The following is a 22,715-nucleotide window of genomic DNA, read 5'->3' as shown; positions in this document are numbered from 1 at the left end:
GTAGTGGGTATTTACCATTTTTATGAAAAATTATTTTTTTAAAATCAGGATCAACTCTTGGTTATGCTTCAGAGACCAAATCTTAAAATAGGCTTCCTTTATTCCTTGTTTTTTTTTTTTTTTTTTAAGATTATTTATTTATTTATATTAGAGAGGGGGAGAGAGAACTTGCACATAGATGTGCACAGAGGGAAGGGGCAGAGGCAGAGAGAATCTTAAGCCGACTTCCCAGTGAGCACTCAACAGACCAGGGCTCAATCTCAAGACCCTGAGATCATGACCTGAACTGAAATCAGGAGCCCTGGATGCTTAACTGACTGAGCCACCCACGTGTCCCAGGCTTCTTTTATTCTGATGAGGGTTATAAATCTGATCTGTTTTAAGGTATATAAATGTCAGGGTGCCTTGCTGGCTCAGTTGGTAGAGCATGTGACTCTTGATCTTGGGATTGTAAGTTTGAGCCCCAAGTTGGGTACAGAGATTACTTAAAATCTTAAAAAAAAAAAGTAATGTCATTATTTTAGAATGAGTTGAATAAAGTCTACAGCATGAAATTAGTATCCTTCTTCATTTTGGCATGGAAACTGTGTAGCTAATACTAAGAAAATATTGTGCATGTATAATGTATTTATTAACGTAATCCCACCATTAAATGGGATTTAATGGGAAACCATTAAATGGGAAACCATTTCCTATATAGTCTGTCATGGTGGTTATCTTTTTTTGTTTTATGTTTAAACATAAAAATAGCAAATTTGAAAAAAAAACCTGACCTTTACTCAATAATGTTTTTTGGGGGGTTTCAAAAAAATGTAATATAGTTGTTTTTCCTATAAGTTAGAATGCTGTCTTTACCAGGAATACTGATCATTAGATTATTTTGACATATGCTGTACTCTTAATTAGATTACCAATTTGAAATCTATGATTATATTTGCTTTACTTAGATTTAAAATTTCTTTACCATGCCTGGCTTTTCCTAATGTATTTCCAAAAAATAAAATAAAAAAACAAATACTCCTTCATTAGACATGTACTCAAAAGTTTCTCCCACATACATGATGGGTTATGTGAAAAATCAAAGTACATACCACTGGAAGGATAGTTATATTTTTATTATGGATTAAAATTTTTTTTTTATCAAAAGCCTAATGCCTCTGTTTTTGTTTGCAGAAAAGAAAGGAACCAGTTTTTCATTGTTTTTGTGATACCTGTGATCGTGGTTTTAAAAATCAAGAAAAGTATGAAAAACACATGTCCGAACATACGAAAGTAGGTTTTTCTTGGTTTCCCTGAAATTGATAGCAAAGTGGGTATATTTGGTAGAAATTCTGAGCTTTTTTCCATAAAAGTTTATAATTTTCATAAAAAAGTTGTTTGATTACTTGACAAATTGAGACTGAGACCCTGGGATTTGCAGTTTGAGGGCGGGGAGCCCACTGCTTCAGGAAGAGGCAAGATGGCAGCAAAGAAGGGAGGTCTGACAGCTGTGTGTGTGCATCTCCTCTGCTTTGTAAGGGTGCTGGACCTCACCTATGGTTCTCTCTATCACCTTTGTGTGTTTTTTCCCCTTAAACACTTCCCTTGACTATTTAATCACACTGTAACTTGCCATGGCCCATTACTCTCTAAGGATGGTCTGGACCTTATTAAGTACTTTTAAGAAATTTTTAATCATAATGTTCTTAATTTGGAAAGGTTCTTTTCAGTTAATAGGAATGCCCCTTCAACTTTGGGAATTAAGAAAATTTTATAACATTGCTGATGTTATGCATTTACTAAGTAGAGAAGTAAGTGATATACATTATTGTTTTATATGCTTTGAGAATGTCATTCCTTTTTAAATACAATCCTATTTTGAAATGCTGTTTTGCTATGGACGTAAGTAATTCAACCAGATTATGTCTGAATATGTAGTAGTAGGATAAATTTTATATGGAAAACATCGAATGGTCTTTTTCCCTAAACTCTTTCAGTGTCCTGAAGTAGATTGTTCTTTTAGTGCACATGAGAAGATTGTCCAGTTCCATTGGAGAAATGTAAGTTCTTGTGTGGGTTTTTGTTTTTTTTTTTAAATTTAAATTCGTGCTCTTTTTATTTCATTGATTTGCTGTCCACAGCTCTTCGTTTACATAGCCTAATAATAAGTAACAGTCATGGAGTACTTTGTACTTTGTATTATTCAGTTTTATCCTCATAAACCACTATGTGAAGCAGATAAATATTGGCCAGAGTTAATAGATTAAAAAAAATAATAATAACTTGTCCAGGGCCTTAGAAATGATTCTTGCACTTGAGTTTCTTGACCACACATTCTATACTTGTTTTACTACATGGTGCTGCTTCAGATCATTCTATTTATTCATTATTTTTTTAGTTACCTCAGCCAGTTTTGGTTGGTCAGTCATTCATTTGGGTATTTGATGTCGGTTGAGAAATAATGACATACCTACTTTGTAACCAAAGTTATGTTACTCCTTTTTTCTTTATCAATAGCACTAATCTAAATACATAAAAAATTACTCTTTTTCCTTTAAAGGAGGAGTCATAATAATGGATAGATAACATCTGATTACTTTTTTTTAAAATTGTCTCTGCTAAGAAATTTAATGTTGAGTACAGAGTCTCCATTATCCCTCATGATACTGGAAATTTAGTGAGAAACATACAACATGAGGGGGCCTGGTTGGTTCAGTCAGTATAGCATGTGACTGTTGATCTCAGCATTGTGAGTTCAAGCCTTGGGGACATGGAGCCTACTTTAAAAAACAAAAAGTTAAAAAACAAAACAAAACAAAAAACAGCCAACACATACAATATGCTTCCTGATGTTCAGCAGGCTTTTTCTCCCTAGATGCATGCTCCTGGTATGAAGAAGATCAAGTTAGATTCTCCAGAGGAGATTGCAAGATGGAGGGAAGAAAGAAGGAAGTGAGTCAAGAGTTCAGAACTAGTGAAATAACTTTCTTGTACTGTGGCAAGGTTGACTACTTCCAACTAATGCCCGTTCTGGCCCTAATGAGTACTTTGAAAAAGGAAATGATGGTGTTTTTCAACATTGCAAATATTCCTCTGAAAATGACTAGTACTAATTTTGCTGTTCTTCGGGGTTGGTATGTAGTGAACTTGAGATTGTTACTTGATGTTTTAAAAAGAAGTGTACAGTTTTTACTAGGGCAGTTTTGATTGATTGAATTCCCTTATAATGTTGATACTAGGGAATGGGGGTGTGAGCTATATTATATGAGGTTTGTTATTGAGGAAGTTTTGAGAAGACCTAATAGGATCTCTTTGTGAATAACTGGTGTTGTCATGGGACCGTACTCTGCTCTTTGAGGGGAGCTACCGCATGCCTCCTATGTTAGATGTTCAGTGCTCAGGTAGTCATGAGTGGGTGCTCTTATTCAAAAATATATAATACTTCACTATGTTTTTCTTTTGATTTTTTTTTTTCCTCCCCCAACAAAAACTTGTTGGATGACTGCAGTATGCTTGGTAGAGGAAGTATAGCAATGATACATGTGTTTATCCTTAATTTTAAAAAGACCAGGAATTCTTTCCTGTGAGTAATGGCTAAGAAAATTCAGCCACAACATGACTTGTGGCTTTATGCTTGTTAGGGAGAAAGTTTAATAGATGTCTAGCTAGATATACTCATGAAAAATCCCACTCTCTTACTGTCTTCTCAGAAAGGAATATGACAGCTCACCCTGAAGCTGAAACCAGGCAGAACTATTGAATGGTCAAATGCATTTTTAAGTCAGATGATGGTTTTCTGGAGTTAAGAAATGAGGTACCTGTACCCCTGGGGCTAATAATACATTGTATGTTAATAAAAAAATTAAAAAAAAAATGAGGAGAGCCTGAGATGAGAAAGAGGATAGTTATCTTCTGAGGTCAAGAAAGGTACTTAAAACTCTTTGGACCAGCAGGTGAAATTTTTGCTTTGTTCAACTTAATTTTTTAGTTTATTTTTAAATTCAACATTTTTATTTGTAACAAATAATTTGAGACTGTGTTGGCATTATGGAAAGAGGATGTTAGTAAAATTATTGGTGTTTATTATCACCACAGTTATCATCCCCAGAGTCTGGATATGTGAGTGAGATAAGCTTGATGGGATGCCCAGCAAAGAATAAAGTATGACTTGGCACGTTTTATTAGTTCATTAATATGTGCTGTGGGTACAATGTGAAGTTGTGAGTAAACGTACCAATGAGAAACAGCCCAGGGTATCTTTTTTTTTTTTTTTAAACATTTTATTTATTTATTTGACGGAGAGAGATCACAAGTAGGCAGAGAAGCAGGCAGAGAGAGAGAGAGGGAAGCAGGCTCCCCACTGAGCAGAGAGCCCGACGCGGGACTCGATCCCAGGACCCTGAGATCATGACCTGAGCCTAAGGCAGCGGCCCAACCCACTGAGCCATCCAGGTGCCCCCAGCCCAGGGTATCTTAATGCTTTTGTATAGCACTCACTGTCTCACTTGTAAATCTCTTAAAATGCACGTTTTTGTTTTTTTTTTAATATTTGAGTATAGTCGGTACATAATGTCATATTGGTTTCAGGTATACAGAGTAGTAGTTCAACAAGTCTATAGATTATGCTTTGCTCACCACAATGTAGCTACTGTCCATCACCACACAACACTATTATAATACCATTGACTATATTCCTATGCTGTACTTTTTATCCCAATGACTTGGTCATTCCATAACTGGAAGCCTGTGTCTCCCACTTGCCCTTCACCCATCCTTCCACCCACCTCCCCTCTAGCGATCATGAGTTTGTTCTCTGTGTTTATAGGTTTGATTCTGCTTTTTGTTTATTATTTAGTTTTATTTTTCAGATTTCACATTTAAGTGAGGTCACATGATATTTGTCTTTCTCTTTCTGACTTACTTCACTTACCATAATTCCTTCTAAGTCCATCCATGGTATCTTCAATTGTTAATTTAAACCCACTTGCATATGTAATGTCATGGCAGATATTACACTGTTAGGTGAAAAAGTTAGTGACTGCCCTTTAAAGCTACAGGGATAATTCTGTGGGAAACCAGCATAAACATTAAGATTTAGAACCAATTGAGAGCAAACAGAATTTAGTCGAGGGGTATATAAATATCAGTTATGAATACTGTAAAATGCAGAGATGGATGGTGGTGAAGGGATGATCAGAAGAATTTAATTTTGAAGCAAGTAGAATCTAGCCACTTAGAATTTTAGTCACACCTTTGGCTAACACATGAAGGAGTTTAAGCCACCAGGAGCAGAGTATACTGGAATGCCTTTTTCTCTTTACCTCCTAGGCAGAATCTTATCTTGAGAGACCTGTGTCAGATGTCACCTCAAATGTCACTCTCTTCTTAATCTTCATTTTCTTTATCTCAGTGCTGCCAGAGTACTAGTCTCTAATGAGATAAGGAACTTGTATTAGAATGTAAATTGATACATTACTTTTTTCTTAAGATTCTATTTATTTATTCGACAGACAGAGATCACAAGTAGGCAGAGAGGCAGGCAGAGAGAGAGGAGGAAACAGAGTCCCCGATGAGAGAAGAGCCTGATGCTGGGCTCGATCCCAGGACCCTGGGATTATGACCTGAGCCGAAGGCAGGGGCTTTAACCCACTGAGCCACCCAGGCACCCCTCCTTTTTTTATTGAGAGGAAATCTTGGTGAAGATGTCAGCTGATTTAAATATTTGCTTAGGAACATAGTTGGTCTATACTCTGGCTTCAGCGTGTGGATTGGCTGCCAATCCATGGACCACCCTAACCTAAGGCAGTATGGACTACCTCATTTGTGACTATGTAGCTTATGAATACAGCCATGGTAGCACCTCTTGCATAGTATGCTAGTCATCCCTAGTCTTAGACATCTTTGATTCCACTGCACTTTGCACTATGCCTGGAATTTAGTATGTGGAGAATAAATATTTGTTGATTGAATTTCTGTTAAATGGTACAGGGTAGGAACACCCAGTTTCAGCATGAGGGGAGCTCAGCCAATTGTGTGGTCAAACTTAGAAGCAGTTAGGACCATAACTTGGTTTGACTTAGTGAAGAACTCAATATGCATGGCATATTGAAGCACCTAGCTCCTTGCTCCCTTTAGCTGGCTTCTTTATTGATAGAGTTGTTTCTCCTCACAGCTCCCTAAGTATGTGGTTATTTTGTTGTGTTTTGTTTTTTGTTTTGCTTCTTTGTTTTTATCAATAGGTTATATCTTTTTATTATTTTACACAGAGGAATAATAAAACAAGAAGAATTAACTCCATTTCCTGTTTGATACTTTGGTTTTGAAGATTGAATGCGACCGTGTTGAAGATTGTATCCTGCTAGATGGGATGGAAGTGACCTAACTGCTAAAACACTAGGCTGTTGTTCCCCTTGCTACTTAGCCCTGACTTTGATCAGTTGGGAGTTGGTGCTGCTCAATGGTGCCAGGCCTTTTTATAAATGTCTAATTCTTTTGAGGTGGATGACAATGCTGCTAGTCAGCATAGATTATAAAGCAGCTAAGAAGTTAACTAAACTCAGTTGTTGAATCTTGCAAGTTTTGAGTTCACTTAAGTGAGTAGGAAAGGTCTGAGATGAGTTTCTAATTTGCCAGCTTTGGTTCTCTTATCTCTGGTGGCTGTATAAATTGAATCATGAACTTTGAGAAAGTTAGACCAATATTAGTGATGGTCACCATTTTCAATGACTGTGTTCTACAGTCCACAAGACTGTTCTACAGTCCTTCCCTCTTTCTCAGCATGTAGTCTGGAGGAGGGCAGTGTTCCTTGGCAAAGGGAGGTTGAACTGAACTCAGATCTAGCTAGGAGAAGATGAGGGGAGGCAGGGAGGCATATCTAGATGGATTGGCATGTTCAAGGAACTTGAGTATAGGTAAGAGATTATAGAAGTTTTTATTTTTTAATTTTTAAAAAATTTTTTAAAGATTTTATTTATTTATTTGACAGAGAGAGCTCTCACAAGTAGGCAGAGAGGCAGGCAGAGAGAGAGGAGAAAGCAGGCTTCCTGCCGAGCAGAGAGCCTGATGCGGGGCTCAATCCTAGGACCCTGGGATCACGACCTGAGCCGAAGGCAGAGTCTTTAACCCACTGAGCCACCCAGGTGCCCCCGACATGATAGAAGTGTTTTTTTTTTTTGTTTTTTTGTTTTTTTTTTTTTAAGATTTTATTTATTTATTTGACGAGGAGAGAGAGAGCACAAGTAGACAAAGAAGCAGGCAGAGAGAGGGGGAGGCAGGCTCCCTGCCAAGCAGAGAGCCCGATGCGAGGCTCGATCCCAGGACCTGAGATCATGACCTGAGCCAAAGGCAGAGGCTTAACCCACTGAGCCATTGAGGTGCCCCCATGATAGAAGTTTTTAAAAGATGGCAGTGATGTGGACAGAAAGAACCAGGTGGATTTAGAACACTTGGGTGGTAAATGGGCACTATTTGGGGATTGGTTAATAAGAGGTTCAGGAGGAAAGAGGTTTTGAGACTTCTAGATTCTACTCTGAGCCCCTCTGAACAGTGAATTGTGGAATAAGGTTTGGATGTATTAATTTTGGACATTGTTGAGTGTCAGGAGATTCTGAGATATGTATTTGAAGATGTTATGTAGATATTGGGTCTTGGACCAGACTGGGCTGGAGATACATATTTTTAAATCCTAACGTTATAAATGTAAAGACATCCCCCCCGCAGAGAGAGAGGATAGAGTGAAAGGAGAAGACAGCCTTACAGTAGAAACCAGTAAGACTTCCAAGTGAGGGCTGGAGAGGTAGAAGAAAATTAGGACTATGACATGTCATGGAAGCCAGTAAAGGGGAGGATTTTGAGAAGGAAGATGTGATTAGTAGTAGCAGTGTAGTTTGCTGTATTAAGAGGAAATAAAAGAAGAACAAAAAGTGACTATTTGATTTTGTGACATATAGGGCCTTCTTGATGTGGATTCAGATGACTGCTCCTTCGCCCTTCTTTGAATTTCCTGCCATCTGTCTACACAGCTCTCTGCAGTTCTAACACCCTCCCCAGTGACTTGTAACAAGATGGGTTCCAGCGGGTTGCAGTTGCCTTTGCCACCTGTCGTTGGCATATTAGATGTTCCAACAGAAGCGTGTATACTTAGAATTCCCCTGACTTTTTGAGACTCATAGCTTATAATAGTTCATTAGGGCCTTTTTATATTTGGATTTCTGGTGTCCTTCACCTCCATGCAATTTTAGCTGCTCACTTTCATGATCACAGTCTGGATTTTACATTCTGGATTTTTTTTGCCTTGAAAATCCTAAAGCTGGGCATACTCGTCTTTCTATAAATTAAAAAAAAAATTTTTTTTTAAGTAATTGCTACATCGAGTGTGGGGCTTGAACCCAACCTTGATCGAGAGTTGCGTGCTCTACTGACTGAGCCAGCCAGGTGCCCTTGGGCATACTCCTCTTTTTTTTTTTTTTAAGATTTTATTTATTTATTTGATAGATAAAGAGATCACAGGTAGGCAGAGAGGCAGGCAGAGAGAGAGGGGGAAGCAGTCTCCCCACCGAGCAGAGAGCCCGATGTGGGGCTTGATCCCAGGACCCTGAGATCATGACCTGAGCTGAAGGCAGAGGCTTTAACCCACTGAGCCACCCAGGCGCCCCAGGCATACTCCTCTTTGATCATAACTTCCATTCTCTCTGGCTCCCACTGTCACCTGTACATGGTCTTGCACTATTTGAGACCTCCCATCCCTTACCCCTTTACCTTCTGTCTTCCCTTTCTGTTTTCACCTCCTTACCCAGTTTGTTTATTTATTAAAAGGGTTTTATTAATTTATTTGTCAGGGAGAGGGAGAGACTGAGCATGAGTGTGCACAAGGAGGGGGAGTGGCAGGCAGAAGGAGAAGCAGGTTCCCTTCTGAGCAAGGAGCCTGGTACGTGCGGGACTCAATCCCAGGACCCTGGAATCATGACTTGAACTGAGGGCAGACACTTACCTAACTGAGCCACCCAGGTGTCCCATCTTTGTTGTTTTTAAAGAAATTGGGTAAAAGTGTGTTGATCTGGTTGGTAATTACAGTTGGAAATCAGTAATAATAGCTAACAGTACTTAAACTACTGTGGTTTTGAACATTAAATTCTCACCACATAGGACAGACCATCACTAGACAAACCAAACTGATCTGTTTGAATGCGTTACTTTCTAGATTAACTCTCCCTGTGTGAATATGAACTATGCCCCCTTGTGGTTTTGTGTAAAAAATGCTTTAAAGGAAAAATTCCCCTGGCTAGAGAAATTTAAGGTATATTAATATGAAGACAAAAACCAGCTTTGTTAGCGAATGTAAAGGCTCTGGTGAAGGCTGGTTTGATTTTCTAATGTTAGTGAGATATCTTAGTAACCTTTGAATTTATATTATGTTAATTTGTAAATTATGATATGTTTGTTTTGATACTTTATGTTAATGTATATTATGATACCTTTGGCTAACTTCTTGATAATTATTTAGCTTAAAAGTCAGAGGTAAACATTCAGTATTTGAAAAGGCAAGAATTTTGTTACATATGGCTGAGGTCACCAAAAACATATAGGAGTAGATATTTCCCTTGCCTTTAAGACTCTTACCCTAATATGACATAAAAGATAAATATATGTGAGATGGCTATGAGACCACAGGCAACTGAAGCATTAATTTTAACCTTATAGGGATAATAATGTTTGGTCAAGGGGTACTTGGAATCTTAGGAAGGCAGGGCTACTAATTTGTTTTGCAAGACTTCTTGTAGGAGGTATAGTACCTGCCCACCCACCCTCTCTGTTTATTTTAAGGTATGTTTTACATACAGTGAAATTCATCCTTTTTAATATATGGTTCTGACAGATGTATATCGACATTTAATCACTGCCACAATCAAGGTACAAGACTGTTCCGCCACAATCAAGGTATAGGACTGTTCCATTAACCCCCCAGAAATCCTCATGCCCTTTGCAGTCAACTTCTACCCCCAGCTCTAGCCTCTGATAACCAGCGGTCTTTTTCCTGCTCCTATATTCATATCTTTGCAAAACATGATGTAAATGGAATCATACAGTATGTGGCTTTTTGAGTCTGACTCTTTGACTTAGCTATAGTGCATTCGAGATTCATTTATGTTACTACATGTAACAGTAGTCAGTACCTCTCTGTTGCTATTCTGTTCCATAATATGGATGTACCACAGTTTGTTCATTTATTTCCCAATTGAGGGATATTTGGGATGTTACCCGTATTTGGTGAGTATGAGTGAGTGAAGCCTCTGTAAACATTGATGTACAGGTTTTGTTTTGTTTATACTTTTTTTTTTTGACTTGGGTAAATACCTGGGAATGGGATTGTTTTGTCATATAATAAGTATAGCTTTATAAGAAGTATATGGTTAACTTTATAAGAAGCTACTTTTAGGGGGATGCCTTGGTGGCTCAGTTGGTTAAGCATCTGTCTTCAGCTCAGGTCATGATCCTGGACCTGATCCTGGGTTTGAGCCCATGTCAGGCTACCTGCTCAGTGGGCAGCCTGCTTCTCCCTCTCTCACTCCCCCTGCTTGTGCTCTCTTGCTTGCTCACTCTCTGTCAGATAAATAAATAAAATCTTTTAAAAAGGAACCCTGCTTTTAGGAGGCAAGTTTTAAATCAAGATACGCCTAGTAGGACTTGGACAGCATTCAGATGAAAGAGGATGGCTAGGACGCAGTGGTGCTTACATCAGTTAGGATCCTGTTTCAGTAAATGGAACAGCGACCTTACTACCTTAGCTTAGCACAAAGAGGGCTATTTTCCCAGGTAGGAAAAAGTCCTGGGCTACTGTTGCTGCTTAGCAGTACCATCAGGCATATTTTCTTGCTTATTGCTCCTTAGTAGGTGGCTTTCATCTTCGTGTCCATCAGGAGATTCCTGCCTATCCAAATATTAGACCCTCATTCTAGGCAGGACGATGAGAAAAAGGCAAAATGCACACAAAGCTGAATTTGCCTCTTTTCATTGAGACAACAATAGCTTTGTGTTTTCAATCCAACCAGGAGACTTCCACCTAGCTGTCATTGGCTAACAAGTGGGTTGTTTGACCACTTTTAGTGACAACAGAGTTGATTGAACATCCACAAACAAAATTGTTAAGGAAGAGGGGCAGAACAGGCCTTTAGGAGTATTTGCCTCAGTGCTTGGTGGCAGAGTTTAAAGCTCATTGTATTTCAAAACTTTTTTTTTTTTTAAGATTTTTTTATTTATTTATTTGACAGACAGAGATCACAAGTAGGCAGAGAGGCAGGCAGAGAGAGAGGAAGGGAAGCAGGCTCCCTGTCAAGCAGAGAGCCAGATGCAGGGCTCGATCCCAGGACCCCGGGATCATGACCTGAGCTGAAGGCAGAGGCCTTAACCCACTGAGTCACCCAGGTGCCCCATGTATTTCAAAACTTTTCAGTGGTATTTGGAAGCAGGTCTGTCTTGAAAAAGGAATAACTCGAGCAAGTGTTTAATACACTTATTGGTGATGATTTTTATGAAAGATAGGTGAGGGCACAGGGGATAGGCAGTGCAGTTCTGTTTTCTAGAATGTAGACTGAAGATAGGCTGTGATAGTGAACAGAAATGTCTCGGAAGAGGAATGGGTAAACCTTTGAAGTGAATAATCGAAATGACAGATTTGTGAAATTTAGAGATGTTTAAAGAGAATAAGGAAATTGGGTGAGGATAACTATTTGGGGTAAAGTTTATTTGTACCTGTGATGTGGCCTTGTTAGTACGGTGTCCTGAAATTATCACTTGGCACTTGCTGATTCATCTGAGGTTTTTCCATATCTTATTTCTGAAGTTCTTTTGCTGTAACGTTCTCATACATTATTTCTATAAATGTACTTTATTAATAAAAAGTATGGGAAACATTTCTCTTTGGCACATTTCTCAAGAATACATTAACATTCTCTCCACTAGCAGTTTTTAAAGAACTTATTATAAAAATATATTTACTTTCTAAATTTCTATCATTCTCAACTTTAAAAAAATGTTATTTGAAGGCCTGAAAAGAATAAATTTCATGTTGATGTGGCAGAATAGTCCTTATGTCTTGAATTTTCTTTTGAGGGCCACATTCTTTCTGAGGAAGGCACCGTGTTCTTTAACATGCTGGAAAGATAAGATCTTTATGTAATAGCTATGTTAGGAAACCTTGTAAAAGGCTTCCATATAGCAAGAATTTTTAGAGTTGGAAGAAAATGCTAAAGATTTGCTTGGTATATTATGTCCTTCCTTGAAGAAGGCATATCTTTGCTCTTATTCCTTCAACTAGCCAAACCCAGAGGTGCCCACTGTGTTTAATTAAAAACTTTTAAGGCTTTCTACTAACAACTTTTAACCCACTTCTCACCCTTCACCCCACCTCACCCTGCTTGAAGTGATTCTTTCTTAATTCCTGACCTGAGAGGTACAAATGCTATATGATTGGGCATTACAGAAAATAGTGATAGAGGTTTGCTGGAAACATTGAAACATATTTTACAGTAGATTGTGAGCCCACTAGGTGGTGTAGTTTTGGGATCTGTATTTCAGTGGTTACTGTGGTGCTGAGGAAATCCTTTTAAATTGTATCTCCGTTTCTTTCAGAATTCTAATAGAGAGGGTTGGCTTCTGAAAAAAAATGCTGTGTCTTTTTGAAGTTTAGAAAAACTTCGAAATAAAAATACAGCAGAATGGCTTGTGTTAAAGCAGTTTCGGGTCAATGCCAGTAAAGAGGGGTTGTGTTTTTATAGAGAAAAGGCTTAGGGAAAAGTCAAGAAATGGGTGGTGATTTGAGAGGGAAAGAGGCAGTGTATAATGTAACCAAAATGATACGTGCTAGGATCACAATTGGCACAATTTTGCCCATTTATTGCTGGTAGTGCTTAAGGATTGTCACTGCAGACTTAAGGCTTAAGCAAGGGGAGGGCAAAAAGTAGGGAAGACATGTAAGAAAGAGGAGGAGGAGAAAGGACATATGGTTTCAGGGCCAGTTCTTCATGGAGTATTGGGCAAATGTGAAAGTATAGGGAAAAAGTGATTTTAGTAAGTAAAAACACAGAAACCAACTATGGAAATAGCACTTGTCACAGGCTTTATAAGTTCATAATAGCCATTCTCTAACAAGAGACACTGGACTAAGTTTTTTCTGTATGTAGTGGTGTAACATAAGACAGTTTGTGATTTTTTTTTTTTTCTCAGCAGTGTTTGGATTTATTTCAGGTGTACTTTAGGAACCTTAACTGTGTTTCATTTGTTGTTGTTCATCAAAGCTCCAAACTTTTCCTTATTCTTTTATTTTAATATTATGTTGCTGGAGGGGGCTTTCTGATATATATGTGGCAAGGTTTTATGTTTTTTTTTTTTTTTTTTGATTATTTGCTATCTAGTGCCTTCATTTTTCTTAGTGTTTTGTCTCTAGGTTCTGTGCAAATAAGAATGATACACATTTTGGATGAGGGTTTGGGTTTTATAATAAGCACTGAAAAATGGCATCTTCTAGCTTTGCAAGGGGTATTGAAAGGTTTCTTACCTTTCAGGAAGTGTTACTTTGATCTGTCAGGAGAAAGTGAGCTGTTTTAAAAGACTTCCACCAGGGACGCCTGGGTGGCTCAGTGGGGTAAGCCTCTGCCTTCAGCTCAGGTCGTGATCTCAGGGTCCTGGAATGGAGCCCCACATCGGGCTCTCTGCTCAGCGGCGAGCCTCTTCCTACTTGTGATCTCTCTCTCTCTGTCAAAAAAAAAAAAAAAGACTTCTACCAAAGGAGATTGCACAACATCTTTGATGTCTTGTTTAAGGAATTCTTTCTCAGACCTCACATAAAATCCACTTGCTATAACAACCATTTACATGTTTTACCATTGGGAAGCACTTAGGTAGCATCTGCTTGCTTGTACATGGTAGACTGTAGTACCAAATCTTTATTGTTCAGCAAGTGACTCAGCATGTTAAGGGTCTGCAATGCTCAGAAGAAAAATGGTGAAGAGACTACTAGTAAGAATAAGTGCATTTCAGAAATGTGAAGGGTGTTGAGTAGCTGTGAGTTATATGCCTAGACAGCGTGGGGCCTGTGAAAGTCATCACTGTTTTTCTCACCATTTCTGCTTCTGCATATTTTTGTCTTCAGATTGAGACCAGCTGGCTACCGTCCTTTCTGTAAGAGCATTTATTGTCACTTCTCTTCCTCTTTTAGAGGCTGCAAATAGTTCCAGTTCCTTTCATCTTTCCTCAGAGGTTTTAGTTTCAGCCTGTTAATCATCTTTGAGTCTCTTCTGAATCCCATCCAAGTTTTATTTTTCCTTAACATTCCTTTTCAGTTTAGAAGCACAAAACTGGACACTGTGCTCTGAGAGTTTCTGACCACTTCTGAGTACTGTGAGAGGGAGATTTCACACGTACACATGCGCCAGACTCCATTTCACATAACCTTAGATGATGTTTGCTTTCCAGAAGTCCAGTCATATGTGCTGACTGGCTGTCAGATTTTTATCTCCTATGACCTTGATCTTTCCCTCTTATGTTTATTTATAGCTTGTGCATTCATCATTTTTTATTTATGGAGTTTACTTTTCTTGGGTGGATTGCTTTGCACTGTCCTCATTGAAATTCATTGCCCTTTTTTCTAATTATTTTACCACTTAATTAATGTCATTTCCATGCTTATCTTCCAGTGTGGCCAACCCAAAGGCTTCATATTTTCTGTGCCATGCAAGTCAGTGATGCAGATGTTAAAAAAAGAGAAAAAAAAAAAAAAAGGAGGAGGGTGAAACAATGTTCTAGAAACAGTGGCAGAACACAATTTGTTGGTATTTTTAAAATTTACTATGTTGACTAGCCAAACTGAATGGTAGTGGGCCATCTCTGTTTCCCTTCATTTGTACTTTCTTATACTCCTAGGATCTGTTCCCTTACCACCAGAGTTTGGTGCTTGCATCTCCACACAGCTTTGCCAAGGAACAAAGAAAGCTTTGTTAGAGCAATTCACCTTAGACACTGTTGTCAGATTTAATCTTAATCACTGCCTTGTACATACCTCACCCTGTTCATAACTTTCAGTGGCTCCCCACTGCCACTGAATTACATAAAATTCCTGATTTGGTATTCAAGGCCCATTATTTCATTTTTCATGGCCTTAGCTTCCCTTTCTGTCTGATTGCTTGTAACTATACAAAACAAAACATTTGCCTTCCCTGGATATCTTGCACACCTTCTGAGGCCTTGGTTTGTTTGCATTGTTTGCTCTGCTTAGACCACTGAAGCTTTTCCATCTAATTTCTGTTTAACACCATGTAAGATCAACTCACTTTCTCCCTCTTTCTCTCTCTCTTTTTTCTCTCTCTCTGGATTTCTGGATTTCTCCAGCAAGATACCATCTTTTCCTCCCGCCTCATCTTTATACTCTTTGGGGGGTACTTTTTTTTTTAGTAGTATTTACAGGTACATGCAAATAGATGAACTATATTAGTTTGAGCACATTTTATGATATTTGATTCAAATTCTGGTATAAGCTCCCTACCTACTCGTAGCAAAGTTTGTGGATTAATAGCCAGTTTACATTTTGAGTAGCACTGGAACAGTCTGCTTTTTCTCCCTTAAAAAAGTTCCAAAAACAGTTAAAATGATTTATTATATTAGTCATTAATTAAACAAAAATTGCTAATTGCTAATTAAACATAAATTGCTTGATTGCATAATTAAATTTGTACTCTAAAAGCCCTTTTATAATTGACTTTTACTGTTTCCTAGAAACTACCCAACTCTGGCCAATATCGAAAGAAAGAAAAAGTTAAAACTTGAAAAGGAAAAGAGAGGAGCAGTTTTGACGACGACACAGTATGGGTAAGTTCCTTAAAATTGCTTTCATTCTCTATGCTTATTTCAAATGAGTATACTTACAAATAATAAACAAGAGTATGTACCAAAATCTTAAAATTTCTATACTCCTAATTCTGAAATCTTTGCTTTTGTAACTTTTTTACTTCAAAATTTCTTTAAATTGTGTTTTTAAATAAGTAGTGCCCTATATTCAAGTGGTTTTTCAAAAAGATTTATTGTTAATAAATCTTTTGTCTTTGTCTACTAGCTAAACAGTTCTTCCCAGAGACAACCCATTCTATCCTTCCAGAGATACTTCATTTGTATGTAGCACATAAGATAATAGTCTTTTTTTTCTTTCCCTTTTTGACACTATTCTATACTTTTCTTTTTTTTAGCCGAATGATATATTTGGCCATATTAATAAATAACTAGCTTTTTCTTTCTTCAAGGATGTATAGAGCCCTAAGGGGGTCCCACAGTTTTTTTTTTGTTGTTGTTTGTTTGTTTTTTAAAGCCAATTTCCTATTGACAAATACTGAAGTTCTTACCAGTCTTTTACTAATAAAAATTTGCCATTATTGCCCTGACATACATTTTACACATACGTAAGTATTCCTTAGGATGGATTCCTAGAAGTAGATTTGCTAAGTCAAAAGATAATATGTGAATTTATTTTTGTTTTTTATTTTTTAGTTTTTTATTTATTATTTTTTAAAGATTTATTTATTTATTAGAGAGAGGGAGAGAGAGAGCATGGCGGAGAGGAGCAAAGGGTGGGAGAGAGGAAGAGAATCCCAAGCAGACTTCCTGTTGAGTGCAGAGCCTGACATGAGGCTCGATCCCATGACCCTGAGACCATGACCTGAGCTACAGTCGAGAGACAGAAGCTTAACTGACTGAGCCAAACAGGCGTCTCAGATGTATGTGTATTTGTAATATTAATGGCTAACTGCCAAATACCTATCATAGTTAACTCTCCCACCAGCTGTATATGAGACACCCTATTTTTCCCAACCCCTCACCTTCATAGAATTTTTTTCAAAACTTTTTGTTTCATTTTTTACTGAATTTAATTTTTAATATAAATAGAAGATACAGATCTCAAATGTACAACTCAAATTTATACACATACACACACCAACACACCCGTGTAATCTCCACACAGGTTAATAATATTCAAAATGTCTTCACCTCATGAATTTTTCTTAAGTTCTCCCTAGTTTATTGTGTCCCGACAAAGATGACCTCTTTTCTGATTTCTGTAATCATAGATTTGTTTTACGTGCTCTTGAAACCTTAGGTAAGTAGAATCGTAAGATATATATTCTTTGGTGTGTGATTTCTGTGGTTTGGAATTGTTTTGTGGTATTCACCCATATCGTGTGTAGCTCTAAACTGTTCATTCTTTTTTTTTTTTTTTTTAAACTGTTCATTCTTATTGTTGCGTAGCACTCATTAGTGAGAATAGCCATTCTACTGTTGGACATTTGGATTGTTCCCGGTTTGGGTTATTATGAATAAAGCTGCAATGAACATTCTTTTACATGTCTTTTGGGACATAAGTACTTGTTTTCATGGGTCATAGATATATGCTGAATCATTAGGCATCTGTATATTTAGTTTTAATAGATAAAGCCAAGCAATTTTTCTGTAATGGTTGTACCAGTTTACATTCCTACTGATTGTGCATCTAATTGTTCTGTCTTTGGTTCATTCTTGGTTACACCTTTTCCTCATGTCCTCCTATCTCTATCTTGATTTCCCTCTTGACTAATGATGTTGGACACCTTTTTATATGCTTATCAGCCATTTTGATATTTTCTTGTGAAGTGCCAGTTCAAATTTTTGACCAGTTTTAAATGGGGTTGCTTTTCTTGATTTGTAGGAGTTATTTACTTAGACACAATTCCTTTCTTGAGTAGATGTATTAAAAGTATACCCTTACAACTTGTGACTTGCCTTTTTACTCTCTTACTGGGTATCCTTTTTCCCCCAATATAGCAATAAGTATTAATTGTTTAGACATCTGGGGTCATTTGGGCTTCAGTTAGACATATCTGCTGATCTTGACAAGGCTCAGTCATGGCTGAGGGTTGGTTAGCTGATGGCTAATCTAGCCTAGCTGAAGGCTGGGATACCTACGTAGTTACCATTTCTGGTATGCTTCACTCTTTAGTGTTGATCCATCATCTGATAGCATTTTCCTTTTGCCTAAAAGACTTTCTTTGGCACTTCTTGTAGTGAGGATCTGCGGAGGTGAATTTTTTCAGCTTTGTACGTCTAAAAAGGTCTTTCTTTGCCTTTCTTTTTGAAAAATATTTTTGCTAGATATGCAGTTCCAGTTTAACAGGTTTATTTATTTATTTTATTAACATATATAATGTATTATTTCTCCCAGGGGTACAGGTCTGTGAATTATCAGGCTTAAACATTTCACAGCACTCACCGTAGCACATACCCTCCCCAACGTCCATAACCCAGCCACTCTATCCCTATCCCCTCACCCCACAACTCTCAGTTTGTTTTGTGGGATTAAGAGTCTCTTATGGTTTGTCTCCCATCTGATCCCATCTTGTTTCATTTTTTTTCCTTCCCAATCTCCCACAACCCCCAACCTTGCCTCTCAAACTCCTCATATCAGAGAGATCATATGATAATTGTCTTTCTCTGATTGACTTATTTTGCTCAGCATGATACTGTCTAGTTCCATCCACGTTGTTGCAAATGGCAAGATTTTGTTTCTTTTGATGGCTGCATGGTATTCCATTGTGTGTGTGTGTGTGTGTGTGTGTGTGTGTGTGTGTCACACACACACACATATATATATATATATATATATATACCACATCTTCTTTATCCATTGATGGACATCTAGGTTCTTTCCATAGTTTGGCTATTAACAGGCTTTTTTGTTTAGTTTTAGTTTTTTTTTTTTTCTTTTAATTTAAGGACTTTGTTCCATTGTCCTTTCATTTGCATTGTTTCCAAAGAAATCTGCGATTAATCATTATTTTCTTCCAATATATAAAATGCTTTTTTTTTTGCTAGCTGCTTTTAATATTTCTTCTTTATTACTGTTTAAGCAATTAGATAATGATGTGCCTTTGTATTTTCTTCATGTTTCTTGTGCTTGGGATTTGTTGAAATTCTTGGTTTATGGGTTTATAGTTTTTGTCAGTTTTGGAAAAATTTTGAGAATCTCAATTAGGCTCCACACCCAGTGCAGAGCCCGATGTAGGGCTCAATCCCACAGCCCCAGGATCATGACCTAAGTTGAAATCAAGATTTGGAAGCTAAACTGAGCTACTTAGGTACCTCTCCAACTCATTTTAAGAGTTGGTCTTAAAATATATAGTCTTGTATATTGTACAATGTTATAATGGAGGTCTTGGACAGTATAATAAAGCAAAAAAAAAATAGGACATATAAAATTTGAAAAGGAAGAAGTAATTGTCAGCTATTAAAAGTCGACATGATTGTGTGTGTAAGAAAAATCCAAGCAAATCTATAATTAGAGTTAATAAAGTGAATTTAACAAGGGAGCTGAATACATATAAAATCAGTATTTAAAAAATCAGTTGGATTTCTATATGCTATTAATGATTAAAAATGAAAGTTTAGAAGATACTATTTATGATAGCATCAGAATATCAAATACCTAGGAAAACATCTAACAAAAGATTTGTAAGGCCTCTATATTGAAAACTATAAAATGTTGCTCAAAAATGAAGGCCTAAATAAATGGAGGATATATGTAATGTTCATGGACTAGAAGACTCTATATGTTTTTCTCTCCAAATTTATCCCAATCAAAATCCCAGAAAGTTTTGTTTTGCTTTGTAGCACGGTAGAAGGGGAGGTTAGTATTGGTAAGATTTAAGACTTACATGAAAACCCAGAGGATCCAGACAGCTAAGAAAGAGATGAAGGTAGTATGGCATTGTCCAAGGATAGGTAAACAGAACAGAATACAGTCCACAATAGAGCCTCTGGTAAATAGTCTCCTGATTTATGGCTGGTGGCAATATGGTGCATTGGAGAAAGGTAGCGTTTTCAACCCTTTCCTTTTAAATTTCATATCTATGTATTTAAAATATATATATTTTCTCTGAGAAAATATATATAGAGAGAAAATATATAGAGAAAATATATATTAGAGAAAATATATATATTTTCTTAGAGAATATGTAATTGGTCTTATTTTTTTTTTTTTTAATTTATTCATTTGACAGAGATCACAAGTAGGCAGAGAGGCAGGCAGAGAGCGAGAGGAGGAAGCAGGAACAGAGACCCTCATGCGGGGCTCGATCCCAGGACCCTGGGATTATGACCTGAGCCGAAGGCAGAGACTTTTAACCTACTGAGCCACCCAGGCACCCCTGGTCTTATTTTTTATTATCTAGGCCAACAGTCTTTATCTTTTAATTACATTTAAAATAATTACTGGGCGCCTGGGTGGCTCAGTGGGTTAAGCCTCTGCCTTTGGCTCGGGTCATGATCACAGGGTCCTGGGATTGAGTCCCGCAGCAGGTCTCTGCTCAGCAGGGACCCTGCTTCCCTCTCTCTCTCTGCCTGCCTCTCCATCTACTTGTGATCTCTCTCTGTCAAATAAATAAATAAAATCTTTAAGAAAAATAAAATAAAATAATTACTAATACAGTTGGGTTTCAGTCTACCATTGTCTTATTTTTTAAAAAATATGTCCTATTTTTTTCTTTATTTCCTTCCTTTGTTTTTTGTTGTTGTTTTAAGTAGGCTCTATGCCCAGCCCCAAGAAGGGGCTTGAACTCATGACCCTAAGATCAAGACTTGGAAACTTAACCAACTGAGCCAATCAGAGACCCCCTTCCCTCTTGCCTTCTTTTGGATTAATTGAATATTTTTTTAATATTTTACTTCTCCTCTATTAGCTTTTTAGTTATAATTATTCCTTATTTCTCTACTTCATGTGTATCTACATCTTTATTTACATTATACTTTTTGTAAGTATTTTTAAGTGCTGATTAAATAAACTTTTCCTTTTAAATGATTGTCAATAAACAGTGTAAAGGAACTACTCCCTAAAGGTAGGGTAGTGCAAATACCAGATATACCACTTTCAATGAAGTCTTATTGACCAATCAGGTAAAGGTCTTTCTAGGGGCACCTGGCTGGCTTAGTTGGTAGAACATGAGATTTGATCTTAGAGTGAGTATCTAGTCCCATGTTGACTGTAGAAATTACTTTAAAAGAAGGGCGCCTGGGTGGCTCAGTGGGTTAAAGCCTCTGCCTTCGGCTCGGGTCATGGTCTCAGGGTCCTGGGATTGAGCCCCACATCAGGCTCCCTGCTCAGTGGGGAGCCTTCTTTCCCCCTCTCTCTGCCTGTCTCTCTGCCTACTTGTGATCTCTTTCTCTGTCAAATAAATACATAAAATATATTTTTTAAAAAATTACTTAAAAAAAAAAACCTTAGGGCACCTGGGTGGCTCAGTTGGTTAAGCATCAGCCTTTGGCTCAGGTCATGATCCTAGGGTCCTGGGATTGAGTCCCACATTGGACTCCCTGCTCAGCAGGGAGTCAATTTATTCCTCTCCCTCTACCCCTCCTCTCCATTTGTTCTGTTCTGTCTCTCTCTCAAATAAATAAAATCTTTAAGAAAAGTAAAATCTTAAAAAAAATCATTCTTACTAATGTGAATATTTTAAGATGATCATTTAAAAGCCATTTGTGAATGGGAACCTAAGGAAAGTGCCATCTCTTCATTATCTTCATGGGGCCAGTGGGCCAGAGGCAGAAACTACCTGTTTTACCTGTGATGACACTGTTGAGGCCTGACTTCTGTGCTTGCATATTGGAAATTGGTCCATGGTTTTCTGCAAAGTTTGGCGTTTATACATGATTTTTGGAATGAGACTGTGTAAGGATTATGGTGACCCTAAAAAAATTAAGAATCTTTGGATTGCAGAAATATTAACCAAATATGTTAGTTTAGAAAATTATTTAGAAATTGTTGTGATAATAACTACCATTTATTAAGAGCTCAGTGTGGCACTTTATTATTAGTTCTATGTCTCTTTGATTCCCTTCTACAAGTGGGGGAGTAAACAAATGCAGGGATATTAATATTGTCCAAGAGGCACAGTTAGTAGGTGGCAAATTGGGATTTGAATCCAGATTTCAAATTTCTGTATTCCTAACTGCAGCCTGCATTATTAATGAAAAAAAAAAAAAGAATTCTGCCAATAAATGATAAATTAGAAAAATCATGTATTTTTGTGAAAACTCAGCCCTACTAAAGGATAACTTGTATTGTTGTCTATTGAAAACATACAGTGAACCTTTTTTTGAAAATTTTTTCCTACACAGTTTACCTTGGAATATGCTCAGGCAAGCATTTGTTTTCCTTCTAAGAGGGGTAATTATAGTTGTTGAGAGGGCACTTGATTTGAAGTAGCTGTGAAATTGTGCTCAGTTTATGATCTTTAAGTTTATCCTCTAAAGAGAAGAGAATAGTAATCTGTCTAACCTACTTTCAAAGAGTTGTCATGAAGATCAAACAAGGCAGCATATTTGTAAATGTGTCAGAAACTTTTAAGACTCCTGGAGAATGAATAGACAAGAGTTACCACTCTTTCAAAGCTAAGAAATACTTTCATGTACAATCAAAATGAAAGAAATTTGCCAGTTAAATTGACCTGCTGTTGATCATACAACATAGACCATTTTCAGAGGGGTTAGAATATGGGAGGACATACGCATCTCAGAATTGATAAAGGATAGTATATTGTGGTATGTTATTTTAGAGGTCTGCCATAAAATTCCTTGTCTTTGGAAGCTGTTGAGTTTATTTATTTTGATTTCTTTAATGTACTAGGCTACAAATAATTGATAAGGCAGCTAAGTTTCTTTTGCATTCAGTA

At 37.3% G+C, this 22,715-nt stretch overlaps 1 protein-coding gene across 1 annotated transcript in view; it reads left to right on the top strand.

The window, feature by feature from the left end:
* Window positions 1-22,715, top strand: part of NUFIP1 (nuclear FMR1 interacting protein 1) — a 46,287-nt gene that overhangs the window by 3,893 nt on the left and 19,679 nt on the right. Inside the window, exons 3-6 of the mRNA XM_059143933.1 lie at window positions 1,174-1,272; window positions 1,977-2,039; window positions 2,855-2,931; window positions 15,745-15,837. Of these exons, the coding sequence (XP_058999916.1) occupies window positions 1,174-1,272; window positions 1,977-2,039; window positions 2,855-2,931; window positions 15,745-15,837 (332 nt within the window). The remainder of the gene's footprint in view (window positions 1-1,173; window positions 1,273-1,976; window positions 2,040-2,854; window positions 2,932-15,744; window positions 15,838-22,715) is intronic.

The sequence above is a fragment of the Mustela lutreola genome, chromosome 13, assembly GCF_030435805.1.
Source record: "Mustela lutreola isolate mMusLut2 chromosome 13, mMusLut2.pri, whole genome shotgun sequence".
Taxonomy (NCBI): Eukaryota; Metazoa; Chordata; class Mammalia; order Carnivora; family Mustelidae; genus Mustela; species Mustela lutreola.
The sequence above is the reverse complement of the archived record's forward strand: the minus strand, read 5'-3'. Positions and strand labels throughout refer to the sequence as shown.